The 14,548-nt window shown below is 46.1% G+C and overlaps 2 protein-coding genes across 5 annotated transcripts in view; one reads left to right on the forward strand and one right to left on the reverse strand.

Annotated features, from left to right (window-relative positions):
- The window catches only part of ABCA4 (ATP binding cassette subfamily A member 4), a 109,858-nt gene extending 102,248 nt beyond the window's left edge, over positions 1-7,610 (forward strand). The window contains exons 45-49 of one of the 2 annotated variants that reach the window (XM_039484729.1): positions 63-197; positions 3,618-3,721; positions 3,821-3,913; positions 4,873-5,122; positions 7,197-7,610. In XM_039484729.1, coding sequence (XP_039340663.1) covers positions 63-197; positions 3,618-3,721; positions 3,821-3,913; positions 4,873-5,122; positions 7,197-7,307 — 693 coding nt within the window. In that variant the 3' untranslated portion in view covers positions 7,308-7,610. The remainder of the gene's footprint in view (positions 1-62; positions 198-3,617; positions 3,722-3,820; positions 3,914-4,872; positions 5,123-7,196) is intronic. The other variant, XM_039484728.1, reaches the window with a different exon arrangement.
- Positions 7,611-8,698: 1,088 nt separating this feature from the next.
- Positions 8,699-14,548, reverse strand: part of LOC120370281 (very-long-chain enoyl-CoA reductase-like) — a 41,768-nt gene continuing 35,918 nt past the window's right edge. For all 3 annotated transcript variants that reach the window (XM_039484732.1, XM_039484730.1, XM_039484731.1), the window contains 6 exons: positions 13,647-13,719; positions 13,513-13,556; positions 12,043-12,100; positions 10,888-10,976; positions 10,105-10,150; positions 8,699-9,996 (listed from right to left, as the gene is read on the reverse strand). In XM_039484732.1, coding sequence (XP_039340666.1) covers positions 9,869-9,996; positions 10,105-10,150; positions 10,888-10,976; positions 12,043-12,100; positions 13,513-13,556; positions 13,647-13,719 — 438 coding nt within the window. In that variant the 3' untranslated portion in view covers positions 8,699-9,868. The remainder of the gene's footprint in view (positions 9,997-10,104; positions 10,151-10,887; positions 10,977-12,042; positions 12,101-13,512; positions 13,557-13,646; positions 13,720-14,548) is intronic.

A 14,548-nucleotide genomic window follows, 5' to 3' on the forward strand; every position in this document is an offset into this window, starting at 1 on the left:
CCAGCTGTGCATGCAGTTCACTATCTGCTGTGTGAAAGAAGAATGACTTCTCTCTCCCACAGGTTGCTGACTGGGGGATTCAGAAGCTGGATCTCCAGATGTATGCAGACCAGCTGGCAGGCACATACAGTGGTGGTAACAAGCGTAAACTCTCCACTGCCATTTCCCTGATAGGCTGCCCTCCTCTTGTCCTGCTAGTAAGTGTCACAGGAAAGTAGCTCTGTGATAATGCATTGTGTGTGTTAGCAATAAGGGGCTGATCCAGAGAGGTGCTGAGTGCCCTCAAACCAATGGCACTGTCAGTAGTTTGATTTCAGTGGAAGGCAGGAAAGCTCAACACCTCATAGGATTGGGCCCTACATGACTGCCATAGGAAAAGTTTTCAACAGAGATGGGCTTGAGCTAAAATCTAGGATTCAAACACAACTGAATTTAGGGAAAATTCAAATCCAGAGCCACTTCTGCTTTTTAAATGGAGAATGAACCAGAGAACAACCATTACAGTCAGAAGAACATACCTGGCTGTGTATGGGCCATACCTGACTGACAGTGCCATCAGCTGTACCCAGCAAAACAAAAGTGTGGGTGGAGTATAGCTAGTCTTTTCCATCAACAGCATTTTTGGAATAAAAGATGCAAATAACATTTCAATTATTCCTTAAATTATAATGTTAGAGTATGTGACAGTGTGCCAGGCAAGAAACGTTGAGTCAGCACTCTGTTCCCAGCAGCTCCAGTCAAGCAAAGCAGACTGGAGCTGATTAAGTAGAGTTGTGCCTAATTTGTGGGTGGGGCAGGGAAGACAGCTAATTAAGTCATTAGGCAACCCATAAATAGACACAGGAAGGAAGTGGAAAGAGAGGAAGCAGGCAGCTAGGGAAGGGAGAGATTGCTCTCCCCTGCTTGACACAGGAGCTGTATATGTTATGAAGGGAATCCATTTGTAAATAAACTGCACAAGGTGTTGGACCAGCACAAGGGTCTCTGTGTAGCTGTTAGACCGGGACAGAAGCAGGAGCCAGGATGCCCTGTTACAGAGTAACACAAGTTTCCAATTGTTTTTGTTGGCAGTAACGATTTAACTCAAATGCAATTACTGTCAATAAGTATGCTATTAGATCATATAGTAACACTTCAGTTTGCATGATAAAAGGCAGGGCCGCCCGGGGGGGCAAGTGGGGCGATTTGCCCCGGGCCCAGCAGGGGCCCCCACGAGAGATTTTCGGGGCCCCTGGAGCGGGGTCCTTCACTCGCTCCGGGAGCACCAGAAAACTCTCGCGGGGCCCGGGCCCCCGGAGCTTCTTCCGCTCCGGGTCTTCGGCGTCAGGGGGTCCTTCCAAATTACCACTGAAGCGGGACCTGCCACTGAAGACCCCAGGCCCCCTGAATCCTCTGGGTGGTAATTCAGCAGCGGGGGGCTCCTGCCGTGGGTCTTCAGGGCACTTCGGCGGCGGATCCCGGAGCGGAAGGACTCCCGCCACTGAATTACCGCTGAAGCGGGGGCCCCCCACCGCCGAAGACCCCAGGCCCCCTGAATCCTCTGGGCGGCCCTGATAAAAGGGAGCACTGAGTGCTCTCTAATTACATTGTAGTCATGGGCGGTGGGTGAACCTCCGCTTTGGGGAGGCTGGCCCCTCCCCTTCCTCCTGAGGGCCCCCCACACACACAGGAGCTCTAACCCCCCCTTAACAGGAAGGGCCCTGAGGGCCTCCCACCCCGTGGCCAGAGGAGCCCCAGCCCTGTTGGGCCAAGCTGCCAGCTCGGCCCCAGCACCGTGTGTTCATGATTTCCCCCACTGTCTGGGTGTCTGGCCTCAGCCAGTAGGTGGCCTAGTCCCTTGACTTTTGGGCAAATGCCCAGGGCTGCAACCCCCACATCCACCTCGCTGACTGGAACTTCTGGCGATACTTCTCCACGGATAGCCCCCCCGATGTAGGACAGCTGCCTTTACCACTTCATAATTCCTGGCCTGCTCTTCACTTAGGGCCGTGCAGGCCGCTTGGGCTTTGCTGGCTTGGTAGGGAGCCAGTCGCAGGGCTCAGGTTGCCCTGTCCCATCCAGCCCCTTTGGCTACCTGCTCAAATGTGCCTCGGAAGGTGCCAGCTCATCTGTCGGGCCCATTTTACACAGTTCTAAGCCTGGTGCCCAAATGCCATCCCCTCCTGTGGGACTCACCACTTTCTGCAGGAGCTGCTGCTGGATGCCGGCCCGCTCCCGAATGAAGTCCTGCAGGCTCTTTTGCTGTTCTGCTTGCCAAGTGAGCAAAGCCTGTCTCTCCAGCTGGTGGGCTTGCTCAATACTCTGCATTGCCTTCTGCACCACCTCCTGCTGCTTGACCACCCATTGCAGGGTCTCCTCCATCTCTGGGATGCCAAACACTTGCACTGGCATGGAATCCCGGACAAGCCCCCTTGTGCAACAGGGCGTGACAAGGCCCCCTTGGCTCCTGCCTCTGCTAGGTCCACAAAGTCACTCTGAAAGCCTGGGGTTAGTAACCACAGGTGCAGTTTATGCACAGGCTTGTTCCCATCATGGTTTCACCATGTACAGTTGACCCTTCACTGTCAGAGGAAGGGACATGCTACCTGCGTCCACTCCCTACCTTTTCCCTTTCTTTCTGCTCCCCCTTGGGCTTCCTTCCCCTGAGGCTTTTATACTGCCCAAGGCTAATTAGGTGGCAGCTGTCTCTGCTTCCCCAATTAGGGCCAAGTTATCCCCAGCCAGCTCTAATGTATTCCCTTAAATGGGAGCTGGCGTGACAGAGGGCTGAATCAGCAACCCTTTGCCCAGCACCCTGTCACACTGAGCTTTACACACTCTGCAGCCTGGCTTCTGAATAAGCTCTGTTCTGCTTACCACTGTACTGGCGCTTAGATGCTTTGGTGGTGGCAGTATTACAAATGCTTCTGAGATCAAGAGATAAGACTCTGTACTGGCTGATTTTGAACCATTGGTGTCATGCTATGCACTGTCCACTGTAACATGCTGTGCTGGGTGCAATGCCCTTCCCAATAGCTGTGCCCCACACTGGGCGCACTGGATTCCTATCTGCATTTTACTATTAAAAAGACAAAACAAATTCAGCAAAGAATCCTGTGGCACCTTATAGACTAACAGACGTTTTGCAGCATGAGCTTTCGTGGGTGAATACCCACTTCTTCGGATGCAAGTGGTGGAAATTTCCAGGGGCAGGTTTATATATGCAAGCAAGAAGCAAGCTAGAGATAATGAGGTTAGTTCAATCAGGGAGGATGAGGCCCTGTTCTAGCAGTTGAGTGAAAACTAAGAGAGGAGAAACTGGTTCTGTAGTTGGCAAGCCATTCACAGTCTTTGTTTAATCCTGAGCTGATGGTGTCAAATTTGCAGATGAACTGGAGCTCAGCAGTTTCTCTTTGAAGTCTGGTCCTGAAGTTTTTTTGCTGCAGGATGGCCACCTTAAGATCTGCTATTGTGTGGCCAGGGAGGTTGAAGTGTTCTCCTACAGGTTTTTGTATATTGCCATTCCTAATATCTGATTTGTGTCCATTTAACAAATTCAGTTTTAAGGAATCTCAAACTAATGCCTTGGACATGTGTTTTATTAAAATCTTTGACTGTAATTAATATTGTCCCTTCAGGATGAACCCACTACAGGGATGGACCCTCAGTCCCGACGCTTCTTATGGAACTCTATTGTCAGCGTGATCCGAGAAGGGCGAGCTGTAGTTCTGACCTCACACAGGTAATGCAAACCTTGCTTCCTACCATCAGCACTGGAGTCAAAGGAGGGCAGAAATCCTGCTCTAATCCTGAACCTGTATTGTGTTCTCTGTTTTATCAGCATGGAAGAATGTGAAGCTCTCTGCACTCGTCTAGCCATAATGGTGAAGGGGACCTTCAAATGCCTGGGCACTATTCAACATTTAAAATACAAGTAAATTGAATGTTTGAATCCCGTATTATTAAAGAATTGTCTGGCGATTATGGGGACACTCAAGATACACCACAGCCTGTACTTCATGCAGAGTACAAGTTTCAAATAATCTGTGATTATGCAACCATCCGGGTGTTATGTAACATAGGCGCTAGACCTGTGTTCATTTAAAAATAACACACTGCCCACCTTATGAGTGCAACTCTTTAATATGTAACACTGTTAAGTTAGGCCCCTTGATCCTCAAATCAGCTGAATATATTACAGACCAATTCTTCAGAATACACGTGGATTCTTCAGCTTCCCAGAACAGTTCAATAGAGTTAGCTCTAGGTATTCCATTTCATGCATTTCTGCAGAGATGACCTGTAACTCTTGATGGTGGGCAGACACAATTTAAAGGTCTGGGGTGGGCGGAGGGCGGCATGTGACTGCCCCATGTGTCACCTCGAGGCCCTTTCCCACTCCCCCTGCGCCTCCCACACCCACTCCAAGCCAGCATCGCCTTCCCTCCACAGCTCCTTCCCCACTTATTTCTCCTATTGTCTCCCTGCTGTGGGTGCGGCGTGGGCCGGAGAAGGTTCTGGATGCCTGCTGCTGAGCAGGTAACTGCAGCTGTGGGTGAGGAAGGAACTCGACTCAGAGGGCTTCCCTGCATCGCCTCTGGTGGAGTAGCGCTGCCAGCCCTGTCTCTCTTCCCTGCTCTGGGTGCCTCCGCACAGAGCTCAGTAGGAGCGCTAGGTGCCTATGCCTTTCCCAGGCATGTCCCCCTCAGCCGCACTCAGCCCAACTCCCACCCTGGCAGAAATCTGGGGGGGGGGGGCACATGACCCTGCGTGGCCTCCACGTGTCGCCTCTGCATTTCTGAGTGTATAACTTACTGCTGAGAACTGATTTCTCCCACCTGAATAGTAAAACCATGTCTTCATAAAACAACCAAACCCATGTGTGTTTCTCAGATTTGGAGATGGATATATTGTCACCATGAAAATTAAAGCACCTAAACCTGGGCTGTGTCCAGATCCAAGCCCAGCTGAGCGTTTCATACAAGTCAACTTCCCAGGCAGTTTACAAAGAGAGAAACACTATAACATGCTGCAGTACCAGATTTGCTCCTCCTCACTGGCCAGGATATTTCGGTTACTTATCTCCAACAAAGAAAACCTGAATATCGAAGACTATTCAGTCTCACAAACAACTTTGGATCAGGTGGGTAAGAAAGCAGTAAAGTCATCCATGAGAAAATCTGTCTGGCAAGGGAGAAGAAATGCTATGGGGGTTCTGGCAAAACCCAGACTAAGTTTGGGTCTATAACTGTCTTGACAGTCTGTTAAACCAACTTTTGAAGGGCTTTACCTTACATCCCTAACTCAGTCAAAACTCTCAGTGCCCTCAGGTAAAAGTGCAGGATCAGATCTGTGCATACCCTGATGCCCTGTGAAGCTACAGTGACAACTGATTAGTTTTCTTCCATTTAGTTTTAATGAGATTTTTCCCCAAAGGCGCTGCAGTACCTAATCAACTAATTGAGCACCTATCCCCTCCCCCTCAGAAGCCACTGATTTCCATACAGGAGCACTTCTATAATAAAAGCCAGCAACATGGGCCAGTGCTCTTGGCAGCACACACTGTCATTAGAAGCAGCAAAGAATCCTGTGGCACCTTATAGACTAACAGACAGTTTGAAGCATGAGCTATACCGAAAACCTACCGACCGCTATGCCTACCTTCATGCCTCCAGCTTCCATCCCGGGCACACCACAAGATCCATTGTCTACAGCCAAGCACTGAGGTACAACCGCATCTGCTCTAACCCCTCAGACAGAGACCAACACCTACAAAATCTCCACCAAGCATTCTCAAAACTACAGTACCCGCACGAGGAAATAAGGAAACAGATCAACAGAGCCAGACGTGTACCCAGAAGCCTCCTACTGCAAGACAACCCAAGAAAGAAACCAACAGGACTCCACTGGCCATCACATACAGTCCCCAGCTAAAACCCCTCCAATGCATCATCAGGGATCTACAGCCCATCCTGGACAATGATCCCACACTTTCACAGGCCTTGGGTGGCAGGCCAGTCCTCGCCCACAGACAACCCAACCTGAAGCATATTCTCACCAGTAACTGCACACCGCACCATAGTAACTCTAGCTCAGGAACCAATCCATGCAACAAACCTCGATGCCAACTCTGCCCAAATATCTACACCAGCGACACCATCACAGGACCTAACCAGATCAGCCACACCATCACCGGTTCATTCACCTGCACGTCCACCAATGTAATATACGCCATCATATGCCAGCAATGCCCCTCTGCCATGTACATCGGCCAAACTGGACAGTCTCTAAGGAAAAGGCTAAATGGACACAAATCAGATATTAGGAATGGCAATATACAAAAACCTGAAGGAGAACACTTCAACCTCCCTGGCCACACAATAGCAGATCTTAAGGTGGCCATCCTGCAGCAAAAAAACTTCAGGACCAGACTTCAAAGAGAAACTGCTGAGCTCCAGTTCATCTGCAAATTTGACACCATCAGCTCAGGATTAAACAAAGACTGTGAATGGCTTGCCAACTACAGAACCAGTTTCTCCTCCCTTGGTTTTCACACCTCTACTGCTAGAACAGGGCCTCATCCTCCCTGATTGAACTAACCTCGTTATCTCTAGCTTGCTTCTTGCTTGCATATATACCTGCCCCTGGAAATTTCCACTACTTGCATCCGACGAAGTGGGTATTCACCCACGAAAGCTCATGCTGCAAAACGTCTGTTAGTCTATAAGGTGCCACAGGATTCTTTGCTGCTTTTACAGATCCAGACTAACACGGCTACCCCTCTGATACTTGACACTGTCATTAGAGGGCATCACACCCAGCTGGCGGCCCTTGGTCTGTGCAGATGACACCTGCTATGCAGCTGTCACTTGGACTGCCCGCAGGTATACTCCCTGCACACCTGTGTATGCTCGTGACCTCTGCACAGTGCCTCAAGAATACTGCAGCTTCTCCCTTGCCCACCAGTGTGGTGCATGTTCTATGTGCCCTGCCCTCTACCTCAGCTGACATAAGGGTGGATTTGTACATGTATTCAGTACAGGATAAAGAAAAATGTGTGACCTCTGCTGATGGGCAGCTTTCATTTCTGCACATACCTCTGGATTCTGCTTCACACTTCTTGCCTACAGAGAAGCTGATGTGATGCAAGTGGCAAGAGTAGTTCAACTGCCCGGCCCCCAGTGAGCTGGTTATATTGATCTGTTCTCCTTTCGCAGGTATTTGTGAACTTTGCTAAGCAACAGATGGAGGATGAGGAAATTCCTTTACACCCTCGTGCAGCTGGAGCCAGTCGGGAGGTGAAGGTGTCCCCAGCTTTTCCTCAATAGGCAGCTGCATAGAACTCCCCTGCAGCTGCTAACACTGAGAGTGTGTTAGCTCACAGGTGTGCCATATCACAGCTGTATGGGGAGTGAAGAAACTGCTCAGGGCAGTATTCAAATAAAGCTTTGTACCTTTCAGAGTACTGTATTCACAACTAACTAGCAACAAAAAACTTCTTCTGCCTTGGCTGGAGAGAGACATGAGGTATGCATTGAAAGGATCAAAGGAGTGGAAGATGCTTGGTTTATAATAGAATCTTCTCGTCACACAAGGATCACTATATCCTGCAAAGAGAGACAACTCTTTCTTCCTTGCTGACACATAAGAAAGCATTAAAGATGGTTTTTCTATGCTGGACTTTTAATATGGTCTTTAAAAAAAAAAATCTTCCAAATTAATTGCTACCAGTAGCATTGCACACCTTCCCACTGCACATCCAAAACCAGAGAGCACTGCCACCTCAGGAATGGGCACCCACCTTCTTAAAATGCAAAGGCCTGTGTCGGGCCAAGACATAAGTGCTGACAGACAATACTCCCGCTCAGACTGCCTCATTGTAATGTCAGGCAATTCCATTAGAGCTCCAGAGAATCATCAGGAATGGGAGAATCAGCCCAAATCTCACACCCAAGCAGAACCCTTTTATATTTGAAAAAGCTTGGTGGCTTTTGCTAATGAAAGTAAATATATGGCCCTTCGTTTCCTGGTTCTAGGAACTGAGGTGAAACTACCAAAAAGGTAGTGGGTTTTTGTTTGTTTTAAAGTCTGTGTGCGATATTCAGTATTTCTGATCTGGCCCAAAGCAGGAAGTAGGCAAATCTCACCTGAGAAAGTCTCCTCTCTTGGCCAGCTAGGCTGACATCCAGGGCCTGATCCTGTCGCCAGCTGAAGTTAAATCTCCCCTCTGTGCAGAGCCTTCAGGGCTCAAGCTGGGATGTAAGTGTTGCCCAGGCCTTCTGCTGGCCAGCTGTAGACAGGGGAATTTCAGCCTACGTGCCATCCCCTTTGAAGTCAATGAGAAATGAGGCAACTGTGACAGACAGGACCCCAGCATTTTTGGAGGATTATATGACTGAACCATCAAACATTTTGAAGTTCACCCCGACACCAGTTTTGCCTCTAGCTCTACTGGAGAATAGCAGAATGCAAAATCATTCATAATGATTTATTGCTTTGATTACTCACAGCACTAATCATTACATGCTTCTAAGCCATTCATCCAGTAGTAGAATTTGCTATATAATAGTGAACTCTGGGATTTTGTTTTTTTAATCCAGTGGATGTAACTTTTTATTTGACACAAGACCATTTTGCTTTATATTTATATATAAACTATGAAACTTCTGCAACCAGCTATAATCCATTATCTTTTGTTGCCACAATTATTTTGACAGAGTTCAAAATGTAGGCTTGAATTTATTGCATATTTTATCTTTACAAATAGTTGCAAAAATCTTTCTATAAGTCAATTCTAGGCAAATAAATCATCATGAAAAAACATTATATATGTTTTCTCTTTGTAGATACATTCTAAAATAGGTTCTTAAAAAAGTCATTAAGACAGGTTTTGCAGTAGTTTCTTGAATAGATTTATAGAAAACCTTCCAAGTTAAACTGAACACCTTGTGGAAAACAAAACATAGAAGGTTCACTACGTAACTGATTCCTTCTCCCTGCTTTGCAAACAGGGACAGAAGTATCATTTTGAGGACTGTAGGTTAGTGCATTTGTTTACAAAGTACATTAAAAACCTCTTCAGAAAACACTAACATAAAACCTCTAGATAAAAGTTTTTTGGTATCATAATGACTTGTTTTATGAAAACAGGCCAAGTATCACAGCTACAGAAGATACAACATCTTCAAAATCCAGTCAACTAGCTGGTGAGCAATTTATTGATAAAGGAGTTTTCCTAACAGGGGATGTTCTATTCGTAATGACTTGTGATTTAAGGTTGACTCATCAAAGTATGTGTTCGGGCCAACTCAGGCATCTGAGTTATTGCTCACCTCTTTATTCTGAGTACTCCTATTTCCCTCCTTTGTAACTCCTTCATTTCCCCATGAAGCACCTGTCCCCATAGCACTTTCTCTCCAGCAAGGGAAGGCAGCACACGCATCTACCTTTGAATCAGCTGACCTGATGATGACTCCAGAAATCTGTGGTCAATCAGCACATCTGTGGAATGCTGTTCCACAAGTTGGAGCTTCCCGGTGGCAAGGCTTCATGGTGATCCACAAAACCAACCAGGCCAGTACAGGAAGCTACAACTGTCACTAATTGAAAGGATCTAAGCCAATAGTGAGCCTTAAAGGCCCTTGGCTGCCAATGAAGCAATTAAGTCATGGCAACTAATATGACTTTCTGAAAATTTAGAAATATTAGGGAGATGTAGCTTCCAATTGTATAGAATTTCCCACAGCAATGGAGAGTCCATGCAGCAGAACCACCCTGGTTTAGTTATCTAAATGAATTATCTCATTTGCCAGCAGGTTTCTCAGTAAAAAGAGACCATTAGCTTTGTCCTCCTGTAGTTCCACTCAGGTATTCAAGCAGTTCTTTCTTCTTACAGTAAGAAAGGAATAATTGGCATCCTAAGACTTGGATAATCCTTGAATTCTCGTACGTAGGTGTAGTGTTTATCCTTTGCCCAAACTGTCATCTGAATGAAGCAAAGAAATGTGAACAATCCCACTATAAAAAGATATATAAAAAAAGAAACAATATCAATGCTAATGAAACAACATTCTCTTGTCCTGAGAACAAATCACCTAGTTGGGAGAAAGACAAAACCTTACTCACCCGGGACACACTGAGTCATGATGGTGAAGCTGATCCATGCCCCCACCTGTTATGGCCAAGGAAACTCAAAATATTTCTGATGATCACATTCACATTTATACCTCTTATCAAAACATCCCTCTCTAATGTAGGTAAACAATACATCCAACGTTACCTAAAGCTATTTTTGGTATCAATTATTTTTCACACAGTCAACGGCATCCTGTTAATTCCAAACAAAAGCTCCCCGTTTTTCATCATGGTTATTGTGTGTTGTTTTGGACATAAGTTTCCTCTCTCCCTTGTCTCCACCTATTTTGTAGTTGTTCCTAAATCAGTGCCTATAATGGTGACACTCTGCAGCCCTGGGAGCAAATGTTGTTCTCATTTACACCAATGAAATTCCCCTGAAATCAAGATTTTGTTTAAATCTGACCTCAGCAGGGCTGTGTACATTGAGGACACAAAGCCTGACACTCACTGCTGTGCACAGGACCTGTACAAGGTCTATGCACCACTCACATCCCATTTAGATCTTAATTTTGAGAGTCTGAGAAGTGCATAGGCTTCATGCAATCTTTCTGCACAGAAGTAAATTTCACTTAAAGGTACATTAGGGTGTCTGTCATGGGTTAACTGTTTGAAAGATTGAACCTAGAGTTTGGCAATATGAAGTGGGCTTGCATATTTTTGATTTTAAGTTTCTAGGGTTTCCTTACATGTTTGTTTTAATAATACAGTATAAATTGAGCTGTAACCTGCAAAACTTAAATCTTAGTGTGGTTTACTGATGAAGATACATACCTCGTACGTATAGTTAGGACAGGTTACAAAGAAAAACAGCCATGTGAAAGGATTCTTTGTTGGATAAGGGATCTTACGGATCTTGGATCCTACAGATTTAAAGAACCACAAAAAATAAATCACAGAACATTGACACTCCTATGTACCATGTAATTTGCTATAAAGACAATCCAAATCTGCCTATTGAAGAGATGGGCAAGATAGACTTGGGAAAACAAGGACTGCACTGAGCCCAGAGGAAGGTTTAGGGTGCCTGTGGGGAAGTGCTATAGGCATCATTAAGGCTTGCACACAGTATTTGGCAGTACCATGCCTAGAAGCATCCTTGGGAAAGATCATTGGCAATGCTGACTGGCCAGCACTAAGTCATTCCCATAGGAAGTATCTGCACCATTTCCTAGACCTCAGAAATGAAGGTTATTTCTAGAGATTACAATGGTCTCAAAATTGTGGATGCAGTTAGCAAATATGAGCCAAAGTCTACGCAGCCCTCCTACAAAGAGGGGGCAAAGCACAAGGGAGCAGGGGCGGCTCCAGGACGCCAAGCGCGTGCCTGGGGCGGCAAGCCACAGGGGGCGCTCTGCCAGTCACCACAAGGGCAGCAGGCCTGCTGCCTTCGGCGGCAGGCCTGCAGAGGGTCCGCTGGTCCCACGGCTTCGGCGGACCTCCCGCAGGCTGCCGCCGAACCCGCAGGACCGGGGACCTCTCGCAGGCGTGCCGCCTAGAGCCGCCCCTGCAAGGGAGCCATGCCCCTTAACTTCCAAGCACACACACACAGCTTGTGCCTTGGGCAGGAGCCAGGCACATTACCGGACCTTGCACTCTCCATAGCACAGCTCCTACTAGAGCTGGAGAACTAGCCAACCCGTATATCATGCCCACATCCCACTTTGAACCACCAGTGCAGCTAACACAGGCCTATGCCCTAATGGCACAATCTGGCCCTAGGTGCTTTCGTTACACACACACACAAACTTACTTTAGTGTCCAATCCTATGAGGTGCTGAGTACCCTCAGCTCCCACTGAGGCCAGCTGAGGGTGATTAGCCCCTCACAGGAGGCTCTCTGCACCTTGCAGGATCAGGCCGTTCATCAGTGTAGATCACTGCAGAAGTGCTAACTTAAGTGCACAAAAGCTAGAGAATAAACTTTTACCATCTCTTCTCAGGTCACTGAGTGCAACATGGATAGAGAAATTTCCAGCTTCACATATCTGCAAGAAGTAGCATACAATACAGTAAAGGAAATGCTTCTCTTCCATTTATCATTCCTCTTCCCAATGCTAGTTCCTAGACAAATATTTTTAAAGGGCCCCAAACCCCCATTGAAAAATAGACTAAACAACATAGGATTAAAAATGTTTAGATCTTAATAAAGCTCAAAACAAGATTTCTGACTGACTGTAAGGAGACGTCTGTTCTACTAATCATTCCATACACAAGAGGCCATATTACACTCTGCTTTGCGTTTGCAATGCTACTAGCAAGTGTTGACCAAGTCCCAAGAAGGTACAATGCACTCCACCTATTCTCCCAGCCAGACCTTAACACTATAACCCCTGAATAAAGTGGATCCAGCGTGTGTTTCCTTTACCTTTTGACTGGGCTGATTTGTTTAAAAAAATCAATCAGGCAGTTTGGATTTCTCAAAAATCCCAAAGCATATTTGTGCAGCTCCATAAATACTGATATGCTGGTCCATAACAACTTCTTATGGCAAGGGCTTGATGTGATTCACAAAGTTCCATTAACCAACTTTTCCACCTGCTTTTAGGTAATGCTTTCCACCATTAGTAAGGTAGAAAATAGATTGAAATGGTCTGTATATATGATTATGGCCAGAGTAGAGCAGAGAACTGGTAATCAGAGCTGCTGAGTTTTATTCCCAGCTCTGCAGTGCGCTGTATGACCTAGGGAAAGTCGCTTTAACCTCTGTGGCTCAAATTATCCACCATTGTCTATTTCACAGAAAATTTCACATTTGAAAAGTGCTATGAGCTCCTCCGATCATTGACACTATAGTAATTATTTTTCTTCTCTTAATGCAGAGACAGGTTACATCTGCACTAGAGAGAATGGATACTTCCTAAGAGAAGCAATGTTAGTATAGCAACGAAATAAAATAGAGGTGAGTGAAGAGGTGAGTGAAAGGACACTTTCAGGATTCTACTTCCAGAGGGATTCTGTCAGAATATATGGAAAGCCAGCAAGATGAAACCTGGCCCTGAATATTAATACTTTCATAATTCTGTAGTAGGCCAGCTATCGGCTACTTATGATCTACTTGATAGTCTCAACCCTTGATAAACTGAACAAATGTTAACACAGTGCTAGACTCTGGTAGTACCAGGATCACTGTGATGAATGTGGCTGAGTGTGAGTCTCCACATGCAAATTCTTATCTAATTTCTGCAGAGTAAACAGACCAATCTTGAAATTCTTACTCAGCCAAAACTTTCCCTGAAGTCCAGGTTCTAGTCAAAACGGACAGTTTTGTCTCTGTCTTAAGCTGATCAATCTTAGTTCTGTATCCTGAGCTTTCTAATAATAAATTGGACAGTCCCCTCCCACAACCACGAAAGTAATAAATAAAGGGGAGTCTTTAATAAAAAAGCAAAAGACCTACCAGAAACATGATCACAGCAAAATTTATCTGTTTTTGTCCATAGGCTAGAAAACAAAATGTTTAAAAACGGATCGTTAGCACTCAAATATACCCAGGTAAAGGTTCAAATCATTGAGGGCCATTTTGCTACTTACAAGGAGGTGTATAAAGAGGATGATTGATGTAATAAGCAATCCAAGCTGCAAATCCCCAGTAATAGAAGCAGTTCTGAAAAATAAGTAATTTTTCTGTTTTAATTTTTATAATAAAGATATCTACTGTCCTCTGTGTGAAGGGAAAACAGTAGCGTTATCTAGACTAGTGATTACCAAAAGAAATAGTGATAATGATCACTTGGGGGCAGATTGCAAGTTGCAGATAATGCAACAAAAATGACAACATACCAAGTTTGGTAGAGTGGAAGGGAAAGAACAGGAAAAGACAACAGTAAATAAGCAGGAAGTGTAGCTCTCGAAGTGACTTTTTTTTCCCTTCAGAGCAAAGGGAGTGTACAGGCTGTTTGGTCTAGAAATTGCTTTTGAAAATGTGGCCCGAAGAGTTAAAGCTAAAGGAGCGTTTTATCTGGAAGCTGTTCTGTTTCACTGCGCACAGGTCAGAGATGAGGAGCCATAAGGACCATGTGCTAGGGGAGACAGGACTTTTGCCACAAATAGAAACATCATGGGTTCTAAATGGTGAACTATGATCAGCCTCCCTCCAACCTCTTCTTTTCCTTCCCCATAGAAGCATGCTTTTATCCTCCTCCCTATCTTAAACACCTACCTTTGACCAGGGGCGGCAGGTTTGTAGAAATTTAGGTGGTGCCCAGAATGCCGACAGCCCACCCCCCCAAACTCTGCCCCCCCACCTGCCTAAGACTCTGGGAGGGAGTTTGGGGGCAGGAGGGGGGGTGGAAAAGGGGTGGGGGTTCAGGCTCTGGGAGAGAGTTGGGGAGGGTGCGGAGGGAGGGAGGGGTTGCAGTCTCTGAGAGGGAGGTTTGAGGCCGGAAGGGGGGGGGAAATGTGGGAAAGGGGTGGGAGTGCAGACTCTGGGAGTG

Source organism: Mauremys reevesii, linkage group 8 (genome assembly GCF_016161935.1).
Source record: "Mauremys reevesii isolate NIE-2019 linkage group 8, ASM1616193v1, whole genome shotgun sequence".
Classification (NCBI taxonomy): Eukaryota; Metazoa; Chordata; order Testudines; family Geoemydidae; genus Mauremys; species Mauremys reevesii.